The 23,943-nt window shown below is 37.7% G+C and overlaps 14 protein-coding genes across 14 annotated transcripts; 9 read left to right on the forward strand and 5 right to left on the reverse strand.

Annotated features, from left to right (window-relative positions):
- Positions 1 to 108: 108 nt before the first annotated feature.
- RPS7A (40S ribosomal protein eS7) lies at positions 109 to 675 on the reverse strand (the record flags this gene model as incomplete). The annotated part of the gene is made up of 1 exon (XM_062951777.1): positions 109 to 675. One exon carries the CDS (start codon positions 673 to 675, stop codon positions 109 to 111), a length of 567 nt encoding a protein of 188 aa, XP_062808746.1.
- Positions 676 to 1,034: 359 nt separating this feature from the next.
- Positions 1,035 to 1,823, forward strand: RKI1 (ribose-5-phosphate isomerase; the record flags this gene model as incomplete). The annotated part of the gene is made up of 1 exon (XM_062951778.1): positions 1,035 to 1,823. One exon carries the CDS (start codon positions 1,035 to 1,037, stop codon positions 1,821 to 1,823), a length of 789 nt encoding a protein of 262 aa, XP_062808747.1.
- Positions 1,824 to 2,157: 334 nt separating this feature from the next.
- On the reverse strand, positions 2,158 to 2,646 carry ARF3 (Arf3p; the record flags this gene model as incomplete). Its single annotated transcript, XM_062951779.1, has 1 exon — positions 2,158 to 2,646. One exon carries the CDS (start codon positions 2,644 to 2,646, stop codon positions 2,158 to 2,160), a length of 489 nt encoding a protein of 162 aa, XP_062808748.1.
- A 681-nt stretch (positions 2,647 to 3,327) lies between these two features.
- Positions 3,328 to 5,616, reverse strand: PRCAT00001959001 (DEAH-box ATP-dependent RNA helicase; the record flags this gene model as incomplete). Its single annotated transcript, XM_062951780.1, has 1 exon — positions 3,328 to 5,616. One exon carries the CDS (start codon positions 5,614 to 5,616, stop codon positions 3,328 to 3,330), a length of 2,289 nt encoding a protein of 762 aa, XP_062808749.1.
- Positions 5,617 to 7,134: 1,518 nt separating this feature from the next.
- Positions 7,135 to 8,454, forward strand: TOS1 (Tos1p; the record flags this gene model as incomplete). Its single annotated transcript, XM_062951781.1, has 1 exon — positions 7,135 to 8,454. One exon carries the CDS (start codon positions 7,135 to 7,137, stop codon positions 8,452 to 8,454), a length of 1,320 nt encoding a protein of 439 aa, XP_062808750.1.
- A 265-nt stretch (positions 8,455 to 8,719) lies between these two features.
- PRCAT00001961001 (uncharacterized protein) lies at positions 8,720 to 10,477 on the forward strand (the record flags this gene model as incomplete). The annotated part of the gene is made up of 1 exon (XM_062951782.1): positions 8,720 to 10,477. One exon carries the CDS (start codon positions 8,720 to 8,722, stop codon positions 10,475 to 10,477), a length of 1,758 nt encoding a protein of 585 aa, XP_062808751.1.
- A 590-nt stretch (positions 10,478 to 11,067) lies between these two features.
- On the forward strand, positions 11,068 to 13,356 carry PRCAT00001962001 (Zn(II)2Cys6 transcription factor domain-containing protein; the record flags this gene model as incomplete). The annotated part of the gene is made up of 1 exon (XM_062951783.1): positions 11,068 to 13,356. The coding sequence occupies one exon, from the start codon at positions 11,068 to 11,070 to the stop codon at positions 13,354 to 13,356; it is 2,289 nt and encodes a 762-aa protein (XP_062808752.1).
- Positions 13,357 to 14,044: 688 nt separating this feature from the next.
- On the forward strand, positions 14,045 to 15,073 carry PPH21 (phosphoprotein phosphatase 2A catalytic subunit; the record flags this gene model as incomplete). The annotated part of the gene is made up of 1 exon (XM_062951784.1): positions 14,045 to 15,073. One exon carries the CDS (start codon positions 14,045 to 14,047, stop codon positions 15,071 to 15,073), a length of 1,029 nt encoding a protein of 342 aa, XP_062808753.1.
- A 444-nt stretch (positions 15,074 to 15,517) lies between these two features.
- On the forward strand, positions 15,518 to 16,669 carry PRCAT00001964001 (uncharacterized protein; the record flags this gene model as incomplete). Its single annotated transcript, XM_062951785.1, has 1 exon — positions 15,518 to 16,669. The coding sequence occupies one exon, from the start codon at positions 15,518 to 15,520 to the stop codon at positions 16,667 to 16,669; it is 1,152 nt and encodes a 383-aa protein (XP_062808754.1).
- A 285-nt stretch (positions 16,670 to 16,954) lies between these two features.
- PRCAT00001965001 (uncharacterized protein) lies at positions 16,955 to 17,542 on the forward strand (the record flags this gene model as incomplete). Its single annotated transcript, XM_062951786.1, has 1 exon — positions 16,955 to 17,542. One exon carries the CDS (start codon positions 16,955 to 16,957, stop codon positions 17,540 to 17,542), a length of 588 nt encoding a protein of 195 aa, XP_062808755.1.
- Positions 17,543 to 18,201: 659 nt separating this feature from the next.
- TFP1 (H(+)-transporting V1 sector ATPase subunit A) lies at positions 18,202 to 19,935 on the forward strand (the record flags this gene model as incomplete). Its single annotated transcript, XM_062951789.1, has 1 exon — positions 18,202 to 19,935. The coding sequence occupies one exon, from the start codon at positions 18,202 to 18,204 to the stop codon at positions 19,933 to 19,935; it is 1,734 nt and encodes a 577-aa protein (XP_062808756.1).
- Positions 19,936 to 20,045: 110 nt separating this feature from the next.
- On the reverse strand, positions 20,046 to 21,614 carry PRCAT00001967001 (uncharacterized protein; the record flags this gene model as incomplete). Its single annotated transcript, XM_062951790.1, has 1 exon — positions 20,046 to 21,614. The coding sequence occupies one exon, from the start codon at positions 21,612 to 21,614 to the stop codon at positions 20,046 to 20,048; it is 1,569 nt and encodes a 522-aa protein (XP_062808757.1).
- A 487-nt stretch (positions 21,615 to 22,101) lies between these two features.
- PRCAT00001968001 (uncharacterized protein) lies at positions 22,102 to 22,275 on the forward strand (the record flags this gene model as incomplete). The annotated part of the gene is made up of 1 exon (XM_062951791.1): positions 22,102 to 22,275. The coding sequence occupies one exon, from the start codon at positions 22,102 to 22,104 to the stop codon at positions 22,273 to 22,275; it is 174 nt and encodes a 57-aa protein (XP_062808758.1).
- A 302-nt stretch (positions 22,276 to 22,577) lies between these two features.
- On the reverse strand, positions 22,578 to 23,711 carry PRCAT00001969001 (uncharacterized protein; the record flags this gene model as incomplete). Its single annotated transcript, XM_062951792.1, has 1 exon — positions 22,578 to 23,711. One exon carries the CDS (start codon positions 23,709 to 23,711, stop codon positions 22,578 to 22,580), a length of 1,134 nt encoding a protein of 377 aa, XP_062808759.1.
- Between the last annotated feature and the right edge of the window lie 232 nt (positions 23,712 to 23,943).

Raw genomic sequence — 23,943 nt, forward strand, 5'->3', positions numbered from 1 at the left:
TATTTTTGTTTTTACAACTATGAAGAGGATGACGACTCTTCATCTTTCAGTATTCAAACATTATTAGATCACACAATCTCTTACTAACCTTTTCTTAATTTATAAGACTTAAAAAGAATCACCTGGGATTTCGAAAACAACTTGCTTACCAGTTAATTTCGCATATAATTGTTGAAATGATTCTAACTTGTAGTCAACAGCAGTAGAATCCTTAGAATCTAACAAAACCTTGTGGATCTTGTTACCACCAACTAAGTATCTAATTCTCTTACCGACGATCTCAGTTGGGAAAACCAAGTCCTCTAAGATCTTATCGTGGACAGAAGTCAAAGTTCTTGATCTTGGTCTCTTCTGGAGTTTTCTTGATCTTCTGGATGGCTTTGGTAAGATTCTTCTTTCAGCTAAAAACACAACATGACGGTCTGGAAATTTCTTCTCCAATTCTCTGGTTAATCTTGTTTGAACTCTTCTGTAAGCTGGCAATGATGGGCATGGGACGAAGATAGCCAAAGCCTTTTTACCTCCACTAACATCGATTTCTCTAATAGACTTGAATTGCAATGGTCTTAATTCTGCCTTCAAGTCTGCTTGTGCTTCCAAATCAATGAATGCTTGAGCAACTTGCAACTCCAAATCAGTTGGCTTCTCTGACAAGATTTTGTTAGATGTTGACATGGTTCTTTTATTAATTGTGAATCCTATGAAAAACTGTTCAACTTTTGGTTTCACCAAAGATCTTTTTTTTTCAAACTTTTTTTCTTTCACTAATAACGATAGGCACTCTCTCAATCTCGAACTCAAATCATCCGGACACCCGCACTTAATGAAACATTACTTTTCCAGTGATGAAAAATTCTTGGATAAGTGACACAAAAGCAACTTTTTTCCGTAATATAAGCAGGGTGGTAGCCCTTTGTCATGTGCTTTGGTATCAACTATATGCATACATATCATCATGTGACCGTTCTGTAAACGTCATGGCAAAATCGTCTGGGGTTTCTTGTTTATTCAACATCTTTATTACAGGGCAATTAATGCTAGCTGTAACGAGAGCGAGACAGATTGCTAGACATAAAATACTTGAAGGCATAAGTTCAAAATACAGGATGTCGACTGGATCGTTAGTTGAAAAGGCTAAGAAGACTGCTGCTTACAAAGCAGTAGACGAGAACTTCCCACATGATGCCAAAGTTGTCGGTATTGGATCTGGATCTACTGTTGTTTATGTTGCTGAAAGATTGGGGCAGATGAAGAAAAAGGATAGTTTTATTTGTATTCCCACAGGATTTCAATCGAAACAATTGATTATAGACGAAGGCTTGCGATTAGGAGCTGTTGAACAGTTTCCTAAAATTGATGTTGCATTCGACGGTGCAGACGAGGTTGATACTGAATTAAACTTGATCAAGGGAGGTGGGGCATGTCTATTCCAAGAGAAGCTTGTGGCTGCTTCAGCAGATAAGTTTATTATAGTTGCGGACTATCGTAAGCGCTCCACAAGCAAATTGGGCATTAATTGGACAAAAGGTATTCCTATTGAAGTTGTTCCGAACTCCTATGTGAAGGTTTCATCCGAGTTGAAAAAATTAGGTGCTAGGGCGACTAACTTAAGACAAGGTGGTTCTGCGAAAGCTGGTCCTGTCGTGACTGATAATAACAATTTTTTGATTGATGCAGATTTTGGAGAAGTTCAGGACCCTAAAACTTTACACAAGAACATCAAGCAGTTAGTGGGAGTTGTAGACACAGGATTATTTGTAGAAATTGCAGATAGAGCTTACTTCGGAGAAGAGAATGGAGATGTAAGTGTAATGACTCGTTAGTAAATGATACATAAAGAATAAGCAAGAGCATTAATATATATAGATATATTTAAGTATACAAAGTAAGGTAAAAAAATAAAGCTTATAGAAGACGAAAAAATTAGTTTGCAACTCGTAATTGTAGTCCCAGTTTATAAGCCATCTGGATGTTCAGTTACTCCGTCTAATATTGGGGTGAAATTTTTAGTAATGTAAACGATACAGAAATGAAATGCATGCCTCACTTGAAATTCCTGGTTCCTCCCTTCATAACGCCTTCTCTGGCCATAGTTTTTTTTTTTGTTTGGAAGATTTCAGGTATTAAAGTCCGAATTAGTGATTTCTATCATTTATATTATTTACTATGATTTGAGATCCAGTTAAGAGCCTCAACAAGTCCAGTTCCATCAATTGCGATCGCTGGAATAACCGACCATGTATGACTGCTTGATAAAGAATTTAATTGAAATTTTTCGATGATTTCTTTGGGCTTTATTGCACCATTAATATCTTGTTTGTTTGCCAATACAATCAAAAGGCAATTGGCTAATTCTTTATCATTAATTACCCTCATGAGCTCCTTTCTGGATTCTTCCAATCTGTCTAAATCTGACGAATCTATGACGTAAATTAAGGCGTTAGTGCCAGTAAAATAATGTCTCCACAACGGTCTTATTCTCTCTTGTCCACCACAATCCCATACCGCAAATGACACGTTTTTATGCTTTACTGTTTCCACGTTGAATCCAACAGTGGGAACAGTAGTCGAAGTTTTTCCTAATTTCAACTTGTACAATATTGTTGTTTTACCAGCATTGTCAAGACCAAGCATGAGTATTCTCATCTCGCGATTCTTAAACAATTTAGACTAATTTGAAGTTAATATATGTTCGATAGCAGATGTATTTATGTCCATTTTGTCTTTTTAAGAAGAGTTCGAGTCATCTAATCTTCTTCATTAAAGAATGCAGGAACCTCCAGAAAGATACTTACCAACAGAAGACCCATCTTACTCTTTGTATCGTGCCAAACTTTTCTGCGCTATTGAATTCAATACTCTTGCACGATGCTTTAGGTCTTTTGAAATTTATAAGGAGATAATATGTATTTATGAACTAAAAGGGTTCTTTTACTCGTATCAACAATAGTACTACATAGTAGTTAACTAGTGTAGCTAGACGACGTTAGCCCGCCGCTCGCTTTTGAGTTTATATCTGTATACAGGTATCTTAACCCTAATCGTACATTCTCGCGTCGTCTTTTGGTGAAGACGCGAGGCAGACACAGCAGGAAGTCACATATTATCATCGTCTAGGAATGCACAGCTGATTGTATCTCTATCGCGATAGTATAGCGAGATCTAAAAAAAGGATACGACTGTACAACCAGCGATGAAACCTCCTTTTATCGAGACTCCCAGTTATACTAAGATGCTTTCATTACATATATAATCTCTATCTTACGTAGTTCGCTCTATGTATGTAAGAACCCTTGAAAATTGCCCATTAAAACTGCTAACAGAAGTCTAATCCTTCTTCTTCTTTTTCTTAGAATTGAGTTTGTCCATGGTTTGCATTTTCTCTATTACTCGTTCTAGCGACATTCTAACATCACCTTTAGCAAAGTGATTCAAATTATAATATTTGGGAGCAAGCTCAACCAACCACTCGGGTCGCACATGGGTCACGGTTCTGATATAATTTTTAGTGGTAAGAACAAATTCGTTGTACATGACCCATTCACTATCGGAGGTCAACAGTGTTGACGGATGTATCATAACATCTTGGTTATCTTTGACAGTTAAATATCCTTTTCCACCCAGTCTTTTTTTTGCAACTTGCATGAAGAAACCTGCAGCGAGCGCCCGTCTCACATTGACAGAATAAGAGCGAGCATCAACTGGGGTCGAGTTTAAGTCCAAATCATGCTTCTCCATTATTCTACGAAGCTGATATCTCACGCTCTTCGCCGAGCTAAGTGCCCTATATGATAAGAAGTTATCGCGGCACCATTTATTTAATCCGATTTCAAATGCATCATCCGAAACGAATGCATTGTAAACATTCAAAAGCGTCAAATGATCCCCATCGCGATGGGCAAATGCCATTTTAGCCTCATCTGCCTGCTTTCTCGCTGAAGGAGGACGTACGAACACATTTGGTACAGAAATCAAGGACACGATATTCAATATTTCTTCTGAACAGCTGAAGGAGGGAGACCCAATTAGCATTACTGCTAACATAGGATCTAACGGAAATTGGGACGCCATTCTACCTAAAGCTGTTAAATCGCCTTCATCCGAAAGGCACTGTAAGTAATTGAGTTCTTCCAAGGCTCTCATCATTGTTTCTGGAGCAGGCGGATCCATGAAATCAAAATGAACCAAATCATCGATACCAAGTTTCTTCAACTCTAATACAGTTGATGCTAAATTGCTTCTCAAGATTTCAGGATAGGATTGCTCTACTAACTCCTTTTTGAACGCTTCTTCAGTATAAAGCCTGAAGCATTTACCTGGCCTAGTACGACCAGCACGACCAGCCCTCTGTTGTGCTGAAGCTTTCGAAATAGGGGATACCAATAGCGACTCTACTCTTATTCTTGGATTGTAAACCTTTTGCTTTGAAAACCCCGGATCAACAACATATACAATACCGTCAATTGTCAACGAAGTTTCTGCGATATTTGTGGAAACGATAACCTTACGCCCTGGTCTGCCATTTGGAGTAAAGGCTTCTGGAGCCGGATCGAAAATTTTCTGTTGTTGATGAGGAGGTAAGGATCCATAAAGTGGATAAACTTTTAAGGGACCAGCACCCTGCTCTCTTATTAATTCATCACCTTCCAAAGAAATTTTCCTACATGCATCCTCGATTTCATCCTCACCAGTTAAAAAGACTAAAACATCACCTTCATCTTCTGTTGCATGTATTTGCAAGACTGTTCTTATTGCTGCATCCAAATAATCTCTTTGAAACTCTGGAGTGTAGTATATTTCTACCGGAAATGTTCTTCCTGGAACTGCTAATAGAGGAGCGTTATGGAAATACTTTTGAAACTTTTCTGCATCCAATGTAGCAGACATAATAATAATTTTTAAGTCAGGTCTCTTCACACTCACTTCTTTCAACAAACCCATTAATATATCAGTTGCAAGAGTTCTTTCGTGAGCTTCATCAAGTATAATACATGAATATCTTTCCAAATTGTGATCCTCCATCGCTTCTCTCAAGAGCATACCGTCAGTCATGTACTTGAGTATTGTTTTGTTTGATGTCTTGTTTTCGAACCTAATGCTATATCCAACCTCTTCACCTAGTTCTACATCCATCTCGTCTGCGACTCTGCTTGCGACAGACATAGCAGCAACTCTCCTGGGTTGGGTACAGGCTACCTGCTTTCCCAATAAATGTGGCATATCGTCGTATAAAACAAACTGAGGAATTTGAGTAGTTTTTCCTGAACCTGTTTCACCTACAAATACCATGATTTGAGCTGAATGAAACTTCTTTAAAAACTCTTCCCTTTGGGAATGCACAGGTAGGTCTCTTCTAACTTTCAAAATATCAAAGTACTTCGCGCTCAATTCTGTTCCTGAGAACGGATTTTTAGGGCCATTCTCTAATTTTATTGCTTCAGCTGTAGTAGTCTTGTGCCTCTTCAATTCAGAGAACTCTCCATCATCATGATGCACCAACTCTACATTGCTATCCTTATGGGGATGTTTCAAAAGAGATTGTTCTGCCTCTTCTGCTACTTGCTCTGCATGAGAATCGTCTGTCTTCTGACGCTTATTTTTCCTATGGTCACCCATTACTTGTCTGGAGCTTCTTTTATCTTCCCTATATGTTCTTTACATAAGCTGATTTCTTCTCGATGAGACAAAATATTCGAATAATAAAAATTGTCTGATGTCAATCACGTGCCTACTTTTTCGTTTTTAATTTTTTTTAATTTTTAATTTTTCTGGGTGCCATATCTAAAGAGCGGATTACTTAGAGAGGGTGGGGGGCAACACAGACATTTATTACTAGGATTGCCCAGGCGAACCTAGTCTGCTCTAGAGCTGCTAAGATCAAGTTTTGTCTGCAATATGACGTTTATCTAATAACGTAACATGCAGAGTATATGAATATATATTAGTAGTACTGTAAGATGATTTTCGCTCTATTGTTTTTTTTTCCAAAAAGATCCGAATACGAAGAAAATTAGGAAAGAATTAAAATTCGATCTAGGAACTGCAAATCTTTTTGGATGCTGATATTCGATCATGTCATTTTCGGAAAGGTCCAGATCTCTCTCTCCCCAGATCCTTCATATTGCAGTTGAAAACTGTCGCTAATCCTTAATCTACAGTCTCAACTTATGACAGCTAACGGCAATTTAGTAATCAGCCTCACAGTTCCAGACACTGAAGATTGAAAGCCGATGAGCCTATCTAGTTCCGACTACGATCCCAAGAACAAAAAGTGAATAAGGTCAAGAGCCGTTTTCCTTCAGCCTTCCTAGTTTGAAAATAGCATACTAGGAATATTCTTGTCGTTAGGTAGATTCTACTTACTTAAACATTTAAGCCCTCTGAGAACCCCACCACGCGAAATTCCTTTGTGCACCGGCCAACCCAAGGAGACAAACATCGGACATTCTTGTCGCGGATAAACAGTAGGAGATAGCACTGCAATCCGCTACGGGCCCATACCAGCAAATAGAGAAGTTTCAAAGCCCTCTTTGCTGGTTGCCCTGTTCCTACCGCCAGCTTTTTTACAGATTGGGAAGGAAAGCGCAGCTATTCTCATAACCGGAATTCGTTTCGGCTTAGTGACAAACAAATATGCATTGTCTGAGATCACCGAGGTAGTAAATTTCCATCACATCCGATACTTTCCTATTGTAGTCACGGGATTGTTGCTAGCATTCCAAAATCAAACCGGCCATGACACGAGCGATGTTTCCAAGAATATTCGCGTTTCATAACACCCAGCCATGGATATGTTTCGTCACTTTGAGACGATGTGTCGCAGTAAACAAAGATAGGAACGAAAGCGCCTCCCTCCTCCCAAGATAGTTATAAAAGCAAATGTTGCCCGTCAGAATGTAATAACAATACTTTTAAGAGATATTTTGGCCAAACTAGACACAGTTGAGAGATAAAAGCAAATCATACTTCAGAGTATTAGAAGACTTTCTTTATTCGCAGCCTTTATCACATAGTCTTTTCCGTAATTTCTACTTGTCAGCAAAGAAATTCTGTCCATTCCTTTCGAAAGCTTAAAATCAGCTTCAAAAAATTTAACCAACTCAAGTCGCTCATTTCGCTAAAGATCAAGCAGGAATGAAGTTTAGTAGCTCCATACTTGTGTCTATTCTCAGTGCAGTTGCACATGTTAATGCTGGATGCACTGAAAATGGTGGTAATTACTATTGCTCCCTGACCAGCAAAGTCATTTACAAGGGTGTTGGGTTTTCGGGCACCTATAAGGATGTTACAAATATGAATGAGGATACTGGTTCATGTACCCAAAAATCTCGTTCATTCTCAGGAAACTTATCTCCTTTAGATGAACAATTGTCCGTTCATTGCAGAGGTCCTTTAAAATTAAAACAATTCGGTGTTTACTATCCATCCTCTCTGTCCTCTAACAAGAAAAGAGAAGAGGACTGTAATGATAACATTCACCAACATCATAAACACAAGAGAGCAACTGCAGTCGTCGAGGTCACTCAAACGGTTGTCGTTGACGATAGTGGAAACACTGTCACATCTCAAGCCACCAATACGCCAACTGTTTCTGATGCTAGTACTACTGTTACTTCATCTACTGCTGGTTCTGCTAGTTCTCCAAATGCAGCTAGTTCTGGTACTTCGGGAACTTCTTCAAGTGATGAATCAGAATCATCATCTTCCAGTGGTAGTGTTGATGGTAGCTCAGCTGGTTCATATGAAAGAGTCTCGTACTATGCATCAGGCACTTCAGATAACGTTACCTTTTTGAACTACTACGGTGGGTCGGGATCAGGTACCTGGTCATCAAAGTTCGGTAACTCATTATCATACGCCAACTCTGATTTCTCTGGAGGTTCCTCTAAAGCAGTCACTGTTGATTCCGTTTCGATTGGTTCCGACGTTGAATACGTTATAATGTCTGGAGATAAATGTGATGATAGCTGTGGATACTACAGAGATGGAATTCCAGCATACAAAGGTTTTGCTGGTAAAGAAAAGATCTTTGTATTTGAATTTGAAATGCCAGAAGCCTCTGGAAGTAGTAGCACCTACAACTACGATATGCCCGCCATTTGGTTATTGAACGCCAAGATCCCAAGAACTTTGCAGTACGGTGATTCTAGTTGCTCTTGTTGGGAAACAGGCTGTGGTGAGTTAGATTTGTTCGAAATCTTATCTAGTGGATCTGACAAATTGATTTCGCATTTGCACGATGGCCAGGGCGGTGGTAGTTCTGGTTACGGTGGTGGTGGTTCTCAAGATTATTTCAAGAGACCAACTAGTGGAACCATCAAGGCTGCTGTTGTGTTTGATGGAGAGAACATTCACATTTTGACTGTCGACGATGATTTCGGCGAAACTTTAGACAGTTCAACTGTCCAAGCTTGGATTGATAAGGAAGGGTCCATTGCTCAGATAAATAGTTAGGCTTCCTGTATACTTCATACTTATCCTTAGATTTGAAATGACAATAAAGTCAGATCTAATGTCTTATGTATGAAAATATCTGGATCTAGCAAATATTTTTGTTTTACATAAAGTTTAGTCGTTTCCATATAATGTATATTATTTTGTTTTTATAACGGGCTTTTCTATTAAGGTTGCGAGAAAACTTTAGCGTCTCGATAAACGTTATCGTTCGAATTCTCTGATAAGTTTTTTGATAAACTTTCCATAAAAATTCCGAAGAATAATGTCAACCGTAGGAATCGATATCGGGACTGCGTCCGTTAGAGTATGCTATAGTGCTTTCGATACCGGTCTGTACACTAGTTTTGCTTCTGATATAGAGGTATCAAATGACAATAGTTTCATAACACAATCCTCGATAGAGATCTTCGAAAAGATTTTATCGATGCTTGAAAAAATTCCTTCAGACTTCAAAAGCATAAGTGTTACTGCCACATGCTCAATGGTTTTGCTAGAGAAAATCGAAAGAAATTCTACGTTCTTTCTCAAACCTTTTTCTTGTGACTATAAGCAATCTAAAACCTATAACGACGTATTATTATGGATGGATAACAGAGCCGTCGACGAGAGTAGATTTTTAAACAAGATTTTGGATACAGAATTGTTGGGTGTTTTAGGAGGCAACATTATTCCCGAAATGGGTTTGCCAAAAATTAAGTCAGTGTCTGATAAGTTCCCTGATAAAAAGTTAATAGCTTTCGAGCTTTATGATTGGATTACTTATTTACTCCTCGTAGGAGGATTTACATCAGAAAAACTCGTACCATTCAATGACTTCGAGAATGATTATGATGAAGATTCAATGGCTTTAGATGGGTCCATTAAAGGCTGGTCATCAAAGTTTCTTGAAAGAATAGGTGTCGGTATTCAAATAGGAAAAGCTGAATTTGGGAGTGAAAAGCTACTCAAACGACTTAATCCTATAGGTATCCCTATAGGAAGAGTTCACGAGAACATAACTGAGAATGAAGTCATTGTATGTAATGGATGCATTGATTGTTACGCGGGATGGGCTGCAACTCTATTGCGCAATCCGTCTGTATACTCTAATAACCTTTCTATGATTGCTGGCACATCTACATGTTTCATTCTTTCAACAACGAAACTGTTTGCTCCTATACCTGGTATTTGGGGACCATTTGAACAGCTTGTAGATATGGACATAAAATTATTTGAGTTTGGTCAACCTGCGACAGGAAAATTGTTTGAGACTTTATTTGCGGACTTCAGCGATATCATAGAAGCTCAATTGAGTGTGGATTGCTACAAAGAAAACATGCTGAAACTATTTGAAATGCTTGAGATGGAAACCGCAAAGCTTGAAGCTAAGAGAAAATGCTCTATCCACGAAGTTATCAAGTATTATTTCTATTATGGAGACACTTTCGGAAATAGATCACCATATAATGATCATAGTATGGGAGAAACTATAATAGACGGAGCTAATGCATCGTATTCATTACCATCAGTTATGCATCTGTCGAACATGACTTCTTTGGTTATAAGATATAATCTCATCATAGAATTTCTTTGTTTTCAATTGATGCAAATTCTAGATATAATAAAAGAACACAACGGTACAGCAATTGATACAGTTATCATAAGCGGCTCCCAAGCAGACAATACTAGGTTCATTAGTCTCCTAACCTCTATGTTGTCTATTCCCGTAACTAAAATTTTGCATCCACCCTCTAAATACAACGTAGTTAGAGGCTCGTCTATAATAAGCTTGATTGGTTATAAGGTAGAAATTAATCATCTTTCCTACTCAGAACTGCTTAAGCAGTCAATTGAAACAGCCTCACAAGTAGTTAAGATTCAGACGTTCAATCCTGAGAAGGATGACGTGAGTGGTGTTTCAGAGAAGACAAACTTAGATATAAAAGGAAAACGCATATTGTTTCAGAAATACAACATTTTCTTAGACATGGCTGCTAATCAACGGAGGTATCGCGAAATGATTAATAGCATATCCAATTAGTATCTCATTTATTGAAAGCCATAGGAGACTACATTCATAGTGATTGGCTCTAAGTGGCTCTTTGGTGGGTTACTTACCATATAAATCGTATTTAGTTCCATTGATTTAGGCTGCGGCCCACTTTCGCCCTTTCGATTCTGACTAATAATAGACAACGTGAGGGGGAGCTATGCGGAGTTTTGCACTTTGACGCAAAAGACGTAGAATCCAAAAGGTTACTAAGGAAGAATAATATTAGAAGACTTCATGAGATTTGGGAGAATAGTCTTAGTTAGGGTGTCAATTTTTCATTAAATCTTTTTGATTCAATAAGTGTCGTAGCTGGATTTAGTTGGAGTCTTTACCTTTTCTTTTTTTTTTTTTCTTGCATCGTTACTTTTAGTTGTCACCTAGTGATAAGGTAGATTCAACAAAATAAATAATCTTTATACGGTAATAAGAGATTAAGAAATAAAGCATCCCCCTTGGTCTGTGATTTCTCGAGCTGAGTCCACTAGTTGCCCTCAATCCCCAAGTATTTGACATACTACATTTTTTAAATTCAACTACACGGTTATTTGACTGTGAATCAAGAAAACTATGGTACTAATATGGATCAAATGCTCACTAATAAAGTCAATGACATGACCAGCAATCTGCGCTGCATAAGTCCGGAATCAAAAAATAGCTCAGAAGACTTAGAAATACCCAACAGGGTCGCCTCGCCGTCCAGTTCGTCGTCTTCAGTTGTAAACAAGGCCCAAATATCAAAGAAAAAGTCTCAAAACGTGAGGGCCTGCGATGCATGTGCAATAAGAAAGGTCAAGTGTGAAGCTAAGAGACCTTGTCACCACTGTCTTACGAATAATTTAAAATGTACACAATTAAGAGCACGGAAGAAAAGTGGTCCCAAAAAGTTGCATCAAAAAACTATTGATTCTATTAATCATATCAGCGACGCAAAGGATAGTCCTCATTTACCTCAAAGGCCACCTTTGTCAAACACATCTAGTACAAATACTGTACCTTTAGAACACTCAGATAATGGATTCACTGACTACGCTATATCTCCCACCGTATTGATCGAGACATTGGCTCTCATGAATGATGAGCCGATCGTCTTAGAACTTATGAAACCATTGACGGTTCAGTCTTTGTTAATGAATAGCGTTAATTTAATGGACTACCTTAGTGCCACCTTCAGAGGCTCTATGAGTAACGAAATTACATATTCAATGGATCATAGTGATTCACTTAGTATATCAAAACTTCTTGTTATAGTAACGCTAAGCTTATTAATACTGGTGAATTTGGAAAAGCTAAATATATTAAAGTTTAGCCTGTTTGCTTTGAAGCATCGAAATGAAAACCTTACGAATAAAGATTATTGGCAGGATCTTGAAAATTCATTGAAATTGAAAATCACTGATCTTTTAGCAGCTATTGATCGCAATCTCGTGTTCCCTTCTTCAAATGCATGCGGAAATGAACATCAAACGTACTATAACTTATCTATATCTGCGATTCATTTGTATGTTTATTATCAAATTCTAAGAATGGATCCTTTTGATAGTGAAATGAGAGATCAGCAGAAATTGATTCACTTAAGGAAAGCAATCACTTATTTTCAATTGATCAACTTTCCTCAAAAAAATGAATTAGGTATTATTCAACTTTTTGAGTTATACGAATACTTGTATACTATCGAAAGATTTCGTATATTCTTTTCGAGCAATGTTACTATTTTAAACAATAGTAGTCAACTAATGTTGAGTGAGATGAAAAACATGAACTTTAAAATTCTGAACGAGTTCAACAAAAACGTTTTATTTGAAGTATTCAAAACTTTAACGAAGGACCATGTATTTGAAAATGACAGGGTTCAAAGAATTGCGAAACTGAATGCCGTCCATATGTCAAAATTCAGCTTCGCTGAAAATAACCTGGCTTATTCTAAGTATAATGATGTCAAGTTTAAATTGTATGATATTACTAATAACGAACCTCACACAGAAATTTTGAAACAAATCATACTTTTTAAATTGTCGCTTATAGACCAATCCGAACTTTCCAGAGAATCCATCAAAATGGAGTGGATGAATATCGTTATGCAATTGAATAATCTAATCAATCCTCAAAGTGAAATTCTACAAATACATGTTTCAAACTACCAAATGTTACCACACTTAATTCAAATACTTCTTGCCATCGTGGAGTTAGAAGGTGATAGCTCTTTTGAAAACAACGACTTAGCTATATATACTGGTAAAATTGCTCGATTTTTTCCATTTTTTGTTGCCATTAATAAGGTCATTCGTTCAAATAGAAGGCTAAACGAATGGTTTTTAAGAAACTCAAGCCAGGCCGCAAGGAATCGTAACCTGCAGCTATCGGAGCCTCAGTTGGAACAATTTGGAAATGAAGAAAACGACAATTTAGTTGACACTCTATTAATGGAGCTAGACCATCAGACACAGTTAGCACTAAACACTCACAATGGTAATAACTTCAACGGAATTGGTTTACATGAAAAAAATAATCCTGAAGCTAGCTCTTCCTCAGCAAATAACTTGACGAATAATTTGGTTTCTGGTTTTGCCAGTCCAAGGGCAGAGGATGTTCTTATGACTAACTCTTCGATGCTGCCCACCACGAATTTTCCACCTTTCCACAACGCCTTATCCATCACAACACCAAGCACGTCGGCGATAACCAAGAAAGAAGAAGATCAAGGTTATCCCTCTCTTGCTCTCAGTGAAAGCACAAAGAATCTTTGTAACTTATTTAGCCAAATTACCGATGACATGGCTGCAAGTGCATCTAATTCCTTTTCCAATTTGCTTCAGTTGGGCACTTCAGAACATGAGGACGTCAAAAATAACTATTCATCTGTACAGTAGTGAACTTTCGAAATGTTCAAGTGTTGTTGAGCTAATCTACTTGCTCTTTACTAGCATATATCGATATAGTCTAGATCAATAGTAAATGTTACATCTTCTTTACCTCACGTGATCATGGCTCAAAATTTTCGTGCTGAGTTATTTGGTCGTGTAAACAGATCAACCTACCAGAAAGGATTCAGAGAACTATCAACTTACTTCAACATCACAGAATAAAACTACTGATATAGATTAATTGGTGTTATTAATAGGTAGTTTCTATTCAATTCAATTCGAATCAAGAATATATAAGGTCACTGGTGATAGATCAGGGTATTCCATTGAATTAGCAAGCATACCCTCGGTGATAAATCCTTATTAAAAGAAGCGAGTAGGATACGATAGAACAGTGTTATTAATTTCATCTTTGAGTTGTCTAGTATTTTGTCATTTCTTCAAGTCACTACTGAACAGGCTATTAGATTTTGCAATAACGACATTGTTTAGTCTTAAGGGAAAGTATTCTGGAGACTTTCTTTAACAAATAGCAAATTTTCAATATTTGTACATATCTTAATTTTGATTTATCGAAAAGATAGCATTCTGGCATAAAATTAGCGAGCAATATTTATCGGTATCAAGCAATTGAGAAACAACTTACTTAGGTTTACAGGTTACAATATACTTATCCCTGAGAAAAACATACAACATGGACTTGGATACAGATGTTCCAATGGAGGACGTCAGCGAGGATGAACAGCAATTGAAACAGCACCAAGAACAACGACCATCTTCACATAAGAACCAAGACTTGAGTGTTTCAACTGTGAATCAGCTAGACCAGTGGATTGAAAAACTCTCCAAGTGCGAACCTCTTAGCGAGTCAGAAGTAGAAAGGTTATGTGAGATGGCTATTGACGTTTTGCAATTTGAAGAAAATGTCCAACCTGTTCAAGTTCCCGTCACAATCTGTGGTGATGTGCATGGTCAATTTCATGATTTAATGGAATTGTTCAAAATTGGGGGACCCTGTCCTGATACAAATTACTTGTTCATGGGTGATTATGTTGATAGAGGCTATTATTCAGTTGAAACGGTAAGTTACTTGGTTTGCATGAAAGTGAGATTCCCAAATAGGATTACCATCTTGAGAGGTAACCACGAATCGAGACAGATAACACAAGTTTATGGATTTTATGACGAATGTCTAAGAAAGTATGGATCTGCAACTGTATGGAAACTTTTTACCGATCTTTTTGACTACTTTCCGATAACAGCTTTGGTTGATAACAAAATCTTTTGCTTACATGGTGGTTTGTCCCCAATGATCGAAACTATTGATCAGGTCAGAGAATTGAATAGAATCCAGGAAGTCCCGCATGAAGGACCAATGTGTGATTTATTATGGTCCGACCCAGACGATAGGGGCGGTTGGGGTATTTCAGCAAGAGGAGCGGGCTTCACTTTTGGTCAAGATATCTCAGAGCAATTTAACCATACTAATGATTTGAGTTTAATTGCGAGAGCTCATCAGTTAGTTATGGAAGGTTACTCATGGTCACATCAAGAAGCAGTCGTAACAATTTTTTCTGCACCCAATTATTGCTACAGATGTGGCAATCAAGCAGCTATCATGGAAGTTGACGAACATCATGATAGACAATTCTTACAGTATGATCCATCTGTTAGACCGGGAGAGCCTACAGTAACTCGAAAAACACCAGATTATTTCTTGTGAGACCTCGCATTACAAAGCATAGCGATTTGTATTGCTCAACCGAATTCTAATGTGACCTGGTAAATGACGAAGTATTAGTATTCTTTTTTTATATATAAATTGTCTTTACGCTAATCTAAAATGTCTATTTTGTATTCGAGAATATTGTAAAAGGTGTATGTTAAGAATTGTCAAATTTTTTACAAAGTTCCTATATCCATTGAAACAGCAAACTTAATTGCGTTTGTGAAGGATAGGCCAGAGTAAAACTAGAACAGGCGTATATGCTTGAAGAGTTGTTAGGAGGTATTGGTAGCCATATCAAAATTGTCGTGTAAAGTACAATTATTATTTAACCAACCAGAGCTTCCATTTTTCAAATAACGAGCACGAATTACAGTAGACACTAAATTGACTATAGGAATAGTTGATCACTATATCTAAATTAATACATTATAGTTGGTTATGTTGTTAAGGGGATCAACTAAGCCAATCACTAGAAGGCTAGGTTTAAGAACCATTGTCACACCTGTCTTAGAGTCAGATGTCAACGTAACTAGAAATGGTAAAGTAAATGTTGCCATTGGTCGTGGAGGTAGATCTTCAAGGACTGGATATACAGCCACCGTTTTCGGTGCAGCTGGTTTCTTGGGTCGCTACCTCACCTCCAAGTTGGCTAAGCATGGAACTATCACTGTTGTTCCGTACAGAGACGATATGAAGAAAAGATTTTTGAAGCTTACTGGTGACTTAGGAGTTGTGAATTTCGTGGAGTTTGATTCCAGAAATTTAAAATCTATTGAAGATTCAGTCGCCCACTCTGATATAGTCTTTAACTGTATTGGTGCTGACTATAATACGAAAAATTTTTCAATGGCTGATGTTAACATAGAAATTACTGAGAGAATAACCAATGCTGTAAAGGATGCGGGTGTTCCTCGATTTGTCCATGTTTCATCTTACAATGCTAATCCAAATTCCGAATCTATCTTCTATGCTACTAAGGGTGTTGCAGAAAACCGTGTGAGAGAAATTTTACCAGATGCCACTATTGTAAGACCAGCTCCAATGTTCGGCAGAGAAGACACTTTATTGAACTATTTAGGACCAAAATTGAAGATGTGGACTCCAAATAAAAATGCTAAGGAGATATATCCTGTTCATGTTCTTGATGTTGCTAAGGCTTTAGAAAAGATTGGTTTTGATGACTCTACTATTGGGCAGACTTATGAGTTATATGGTCCGGAGAAAATGTCGTTCTTAGAGATAAGACAAATGATTCACGGTATCACTCAAGATTTCTCACAAGTTGGACCTTTAAATTACAGTTTCGCAGATTACTATTTGCCGTTACCGATATTAAAAGCTGTTGCTGATTTGAAGCAACTACTTTACTGGAAATTAACTAATTCTGATCAAATTCAAAGACACTTAATCAATCAAAGTATAGATCCAAATGCTAAGACATTTAAGGATTTAGGATTTGATGAAATCGATCAATTGGCGGATGTTATTTTCTCTTACGTCAAGCAGTGGAGGCATCCTTTGATCGCTCAAAAAGGTGCTCCATCAAAGAAAGAAATGAAGAGATTACGTGAATTACAACACTTCACATAAACCCTACCTGGACATGGAGCATTGCCATCCATATTTTGGGCCACTATCATCTTAAATATTGCATATCAATAAATGTTTACTAGTATTAGATTTTCGAAAAATATTCCAATCCCTCACGATATATCTCGTAAATATCAAGGCCTGCACATAATATTTCACGGAAATTTCCGATATTTCTCTTTACGTATTATCTCATCAAGAACTTCTTGCTTGTATTAATGGAGACTGATGAATAATTTGGTTTCTAATATTTTTTTTTTTTACAAGTCATCGTGAAGACAACGAATGCATCCTTACACCTTGTATCCAATTTCGCAGCTCCCTGCTCTTCTGAAGGATTTGAAAGTTGAACTCTTAAACCACCTTTTTGAGCCTTGCGAGACCTTATCAGCATTCATCCTTCAAAATGTTTTAAGGGACAATCCAAAGTTCTCCTCTTACGATGATTTAATTGAAGCTATTCGCACCAAGCTTCTTACATTTCTTGAGAATTCTGAAAAAGAAGCTGTTAAGAATGGAAAGCCATTAAACCCTGATATTTCAAAAATCATTGCGGCCCATCCTAGGTTGGGCCCGTCAAAAGAATCAAAAACAACAAACTTATCAGAGCATTCATCAGCAGAGCAAAGATCGTTAAACTCGGGTTCAAAGGAGGACGCCGAGAAGCTTTTGATTTTGAATGAAAAATATGAGGCTACTTTTCCAGGTTTACGTTATGTTGTCTTTGTTAATGGCAGAACTAGGGCCAGCATTATGGAGAATATGGAAGAACGTATAGCAAGAAATGATCTCCACAAGGAAAGAGAAGAAGCATTCAATGCCATGTGTGATATAGCACATGACAGGTCCAGAAAGCTAAGCCCAAGGTTATGATTTGAAGATAGCATTTAATTTCGACTCTATATAATTGAAATTTATTTAATACAACATCGAATTATTCATTGTCTTGAAATGGATGCAACGCATCGATTCTTACTTTTTCTTAAATTCTTTTTCTTTAAAAAAAAAAACTCTTAAGATAGCTCTGCTGGAAGTAACTTCAATTGTGAACGGTAGGATAAACCCAATGGCATACGCTCTAACATCTTCCTTATGTTCAACTGATAGTTTGGTGATAATAGTGCAAATAGCTATCTGTAGGAGCGGGTAACCCGTGGGTAGTACGTTCCACGACCCGAGTTCGTCGCACAGGGTGAATTTACTCTATGAACGTAACTTCGATAAGAGGACTTGCCCTGCTAAATAAACCCCACTCAATTTGATAGAAAACATCGCATATAGTCAAAATGGTAAGTAATTACTCCAAGGGAATATCTTTTAATGTTTCATCTTGAAATCTTCACTTTTTAAGTGAACTTTCATTTAAGGAAATCGTTTAAGGGTTAAGATTAAAATTGTAAAAATACTAACGTTTTAAGGCTGGTGCTTTAGAAAATGCTAGGAAGGAAATCAAGCGTCTCTCTTTAGATGACCATGAATCTCAATATGGCCAAATTTACTCAGTTTCTGGTCCTGTCGTTGTTGCAGAGAACATGATTGGATGTGCGATGTATGAATTAGTCAAGGTTGGTCATGACACCTTGGTCGGTGAGGTTATCCGTATCAATGGTGACAAGGCAACAATTCAGGTCTACGAAGAGACTGCTGGTGTCACTATAGGTGATCCAGTCTTAAGAACAGGAAAACCATTGTCTGTTGAATTAGGTCCTGGGTTGATGGAGACCATTTATGACGGTATTCAAAGACCTTTGAAGGCAATTAAGGAAGCTTCACAATCAATTTACATTCCAAGGGGTATTGATGTACCTTCATTGTCTAGAACTGCCCAGTATGATTTCACACCAGGTAAGTTGAAGGTTGGAGACCAAATAACAGGAGGTGATATCTTCGGTTCTATTTTCGAAAATTCGTTGTTAGATGATCATAAAATATTGCTTCCTCCAAGAGCCAGAGGTACTATTACATCTATTGCTGAATCTGGTTCATACGGTGTCGAGGACACAGTTTTAGAGCTTGAGTTTGATGGCAAGAAGCATTCTTACTCAATGATGCATACATGGCCCGTCAGAGTTCCTAGACCCGTAGCAGAGAAATTGGCGGCTGATTATCCATTATTGACTGGTCAAAGAGTTTTAGATGCCCTTTTCCCTTGTGTTCAAGGAGGTACAACTTGTATTCCTGGTGCTTTTGGATGTGGTAAAACAGTTATTTCTCAGTCATTGTCTAAATATTCCAATTCCGATGTCATTATATATGTTGGTTGTGGTGAACGAGGAAACGAAATGGCAGAAGTTTTGATGGAATTCCCTGAATTATACACCGAAGTTGCAGGCAGAAAAGAGAATATTATGAAGCGTACGACATTAGTGGCAAACACTTCCAATATGCCCGTTGCGGCCCGTGAAGCATCTATATACACAGGTATCACCTTAGCAGAGTATTTTAGAGATCAAGGTAAGAATGTTTCAATGATTGCTGACTCTTCGTCGCGTTGGGCCGAAGCCTTGAGAGAACTTTCTGGTAGATTGGGTGAAATGCCAGCTGATCAAGGTTTCCCAGCATATTTGGGAGCCAAGTTGGCTTCTTTCTATGAACGTGCAGGTAAGGCCGTTGCTTTGGGTTCACCAGAGAGAATCGGCTCAGTGTCCATCGTTGCTGCAGTTTCTCCAGCTGGTGGTGACTTTTCTGACCCAGTCACCACTTCTACGTTGGGTATTACTCAGGTCTTTTGGGGATTGGATAAGAAATTGGCTCAAAGAAAGCATTTCCCATCCATCAATACCGCGGTTTCGTATTCCAAATATACCAATGTCTTGAATAAGTACTATGACGCTAATTATCCGGAGTTTCCAGCTTTGAGAAACAAAATCAAAGAAATTTTGTCAAATGCCGAAGAATTGGAACAAGTAGTTCAATTAGTCGGTAAGTCTGCTTTATCTGACTCTGACAAGATTTCTTTGGATGTTGCTAATTTGATTAAGGAAGATTTCTTGCAACAAAATGGTTATTCGACCTATGATGCTTTTTGTCCAATCTGGAAGACTTTCGATATGATGAAAACTTTTGTTTCTTATTATGATGAAGCACAAAAGGCAGTTGCAAATGGAGCTCAATGGTCCAAGTTAGCTGAAAGTACTGCTGATGTTAAGCATTCTGTTTCATCTTCTAAGTTCTTTGAGCCATCCAGAGGTGAAGAAGAAGGTAGAAAGGAATTTGGTGAATTGTTAACTAATATGTCTGAGAAGTTTGCAGAAGCATCTGAGTGAAAATTAGGTAGTACTTACAAGTTCTAATTCTCTTTATATCTTCAGTTATCGCTTGCGGCGCAGCCTCTAAGAATCTATATAAATTTGTCTAGTAAGCGTATAATTTTTTATCAATAGCAACCAAAGCAACATCTACTAGTCTCTTGGAGACATGTCCATATATTTGAAATGCAATCACTCAAGAAATTATCTACACCGTCTATTAGATCTCGAATTTCCTCGTCCATGGAATTGATTATTTCATTACCATTTTGGTCTTGTCTTTCTGATGATTGTTCCATGTTCTTTCTTTCATAATTTAATTCAAAGTCTTTCAATGGCAACGCTCGGGGAGTATATTGAAGCTCTTGGATCATGGCAGGTTCCTCGGTTAGCGTAATGGCTACGTTGTCTGGACTTGCGTTATGTGATAGCGCTGGAGAGGGATGAGCAACTGAAAGCATTGAATTAGAACTATTTGGTTTCAAGTTAAAATTGTTCAAGTAGGCTGCGAAATCACCGTATTTTGGAACTTTTTTTGAATTTTTCGCAGTTTGTTTAGAAAATGATCTTGAAGAAGATAAATCAGCACAACAGTTTGGCCCAGAGGATCCCTTAATACCAGATATGTTGTTCTCGAGATCATTTGTTAACGCTTTTTCACTGATAAACCAATTCCGTAATGAAGTAAATATTCGTTTAGACGAGTCTGATTTTGAAGGTATATCAGTTAGCTGCTGAAACGGGTGCCTACCATTCATCGATGCCTCGTTATCAAACTGAGATTCACTGGGTCTCCATCTTATGAGCCGCTCTTCCATGAATTCTTGAAAGTAGTCAATCATAGGTAGAAAACGAGAACTTTGTTGCAATATGACACCTTGGCGAATAGAAGATCCTGCTACAGGATTATCTGCAAATAAGGGATCATAAGGAGGCTTGTGAGCATTTAGGCCATTCATTAGTTCTGCAGCCAATGGACTTTGTCTCGAGGAACTTTCTTCTACAATATCATATGCCAGAGGCTGTAATTCAAAATCGCTAGACAAAGCTTCAGAACTAGTACACGAGTATGGCAAACCAACTTCATTTGGCGACAGTCTATGGAGGAAGTCTATGGAGGGATCACTTGTCCCATGGATAAAGTTTCTTTTTGATCTTACGTTTCTTAAGGAGCACTTGGGCAGAGGCTTATCATCTTGAATAAAGTTGGTATATGAGGAAAGTGGCTTCCCAAGATGGCCGTATCTGCCTTTTATTGACTGATTCTCCCTATAAGTTTCTGAGTTTATAGTATGACATCGGGGAAAACCTGATATTCCGTTCTGCGTCTTCATTTTCACGTTATGAATATCTGCTGTTGTTTCTCTAGCAACTGTATTGATATCATTGTTTAAGATTTCAGAGGATGTATCTTGGACAAGTTTCACCCAATTTGTAGAATTGACTGGAAGTGATTTGGATTTGTATTTTGAAGATTGTTCGAGCTTTTTAGGATGTGTATTCTGGGATCTGTTGATGCTAGTCGAACTACTCAATGGTACCTGGATGGGAGCTGAAGCCCGGCTAATTGAGGACATTACTACTGGATATGATTCTGATTGTCCATAGCCATTGCAATGTCTCCTTATGGACATTGCTTTGCTCAATTCTTCTAAACAAGCAGGAGTTGGGCGGTCTAGTATTTGTGTTGCAGCCATTTGTGCTCAGCTCGAGTCGAGAAAATATGCAAAATAATAACGAGGAGAGCATACCGACGTACATGGCTTTAGATGCTCTGGTCACTTTGATTAACACTAAGGCAAGAACTATTCTCTTAGCAGCCAAACCAACCCTCTTTACAAAAAACCACACACATCGGGCCGCAAGAAAAGTAACTCATCGACGAAGTAATTCGACAGCTATAATTTGAACTACAGTCAAAAGATAAAGTATATATGTACATTGCGCTATGACAGATACTTAACATACATGTAAGTATGACATCTATTTTATCATTACCCAAAAGAGGACAATAAAAGAAACAAGCTGTCATACTTCAAAAAACCACCGTTATCACAAATTGATAGTAACATTCTACTCAAGAAACAAGGCCTCTGCGTTATACCAGGTAATTGTTTTCTCCAAGCTTTGCTTCTAGTCACAATTAGAACCTCATATCATTCGTGGAGCAATTTTCATATTTGCATGCTTATTGCCAGGCCAGTGTCCAATTACTTGGATCTTGCTCTAACCTTCCGTCTCTTTCTCTTAAGTCTTCTAACTCTCTTTTTTCTCCACTTATCTCTCATTTTAATAGATGTTCAGTGTATATTGCTAATCTCTTCTTTCACTCAAGAAGCGCTTTTGAGACTTTTATAATATTCTCCGATCGTCGTCGAGCAGGAAAGTGGATGACTGCCGAATTTCGCACGACTTTAGACTCTAGCTAATTGTGACTGAGACACTACATATATATACACGTGAAATGCATTAGGGCAAGAATTCACAGAAAATGAACCTCACCAAGAGTAAACTTTAAAACCTATTAAACTTGTAGAGAAGTTGAAAATTCTTTTGAGGTCTACCTATATCTCTCACAGAATTCATAGCGCTCGGGGATCAATGGCATGATGTTATGTCTTATTATAGAATGCACTTTATTTAAAACCATACAAGGTCAGTTAATTTTCGATGGTTTCAATAGCCTTATCTAATTTCTCCAACCTTGCAGTTTCCTGCCGCAAGGCTTTTAAAAGATCTGCTTTCAAATGGGCCAAGGGTAATTCGGTCCCCAACGCATCAATTATATCTGTGTTAATGACAATTCGCTCTTTTTTGTCATTCGATGTGACAATCTCTGCGGGACCGTATGTTCGATAGATTTTATCTAGGATAGGTGAAGCTGTAAATGTTATGTGATCCGTATCACTCGCGGGCTTCTTTTCTGAACTAGAATTTTCCTTCGGTCTATGATCTGTGTCATCCAATAAGTACCCTAAATGCTTTGAACCGTAGATGGCTTTGATGTTGCAGTATAATCTGTAAGCAACATAAAAACCAGGCACATTAGGAAGTATAGGTATGAGCGCAAGTGGTAATGTAAGTGGCAACCCAACGGCACAAATTATAGCTTGCTTGAAATGCTTTGAGTATGATGTGTCTCTGAGATAACGAAGTTGCTTTAATATAGTCATTGGGTCTTGAAACTCTGGATAGAAAAGTGGAATGGGCTTCAATTGACTTTCAGGTATTTTCAAGCTTGATATTTGTGTTTGAACCAAGCTTGGGCTTGAGAGTTTTTTCTCGTTCAAGAATTCATGATTGACCTCTCTAATCATTGAATTTTTCGAAGGAAATGATCTTAGACAACCTTCTTCGTACTGAATTGTATTTAAAAGCATTTTGACCCAATCAGTAAGTTTCACATTAACACGAAACTTAGAGTTATTCATTTTATTCCATCCTTTCAAGACAAGCCCCGAGATTTTGTTTTCAAGCTTGGTCACCAATGGAAACGCTTTGAGCTGCGATTTTGGAAGAATTGACGGTCTATGATTACAATGTATGTATGATTTGTTTGACGTGATCGGTAGTGATATCACATATATAGAATCTAATCTTATACCACTCTTATTCTTCTGAATCTTATTCTTATCATCAGAGTTATCTTTTACCACATTGCTTCTTGTTGATAGTAGTTGCTTTGAAGTGACTTGAAGTGTTGCTGTCAAGGAACATAACCTGCCAATGGGTAGCTGATTGCCCAATGGATATTTATAGCTATAAGCCAAACTAGGTATCAAGAGTCTTCTCATAACTAGTCGTACAATATGCTACTCTAGGGTTCGCTTAAAATTTGTGCCACTGGAAATATTATAAATACTAACATCAGTAATTTAATGCGGATCACACTCGAACATTTCAAAATGTTAGTACCTAAGACAAGTTGATAGACATAATATTACAAGAAAATAGTGAAAGAATCAAAAAGTAAATATATAGCCTTACGCAAGTTAGTATATATAAACGGTGTGACGTGTCAAGGGT

Source organism: Priceomyces carsonii (assembly GCF_900007245.1).
Source record: "Priceomyces carsonii strain CBS4050 genome assembly, scaffold: Debaryomyces_carsonii_scaffold_2, whole genome shotgun sequence".
Lineage (NCBI taxonomy): Eukaryota > Fungi > Ascomycota > Pichiomycetes > Serinales > Debaryomycetaceae > Priceomyces > Priceomyces carsonii.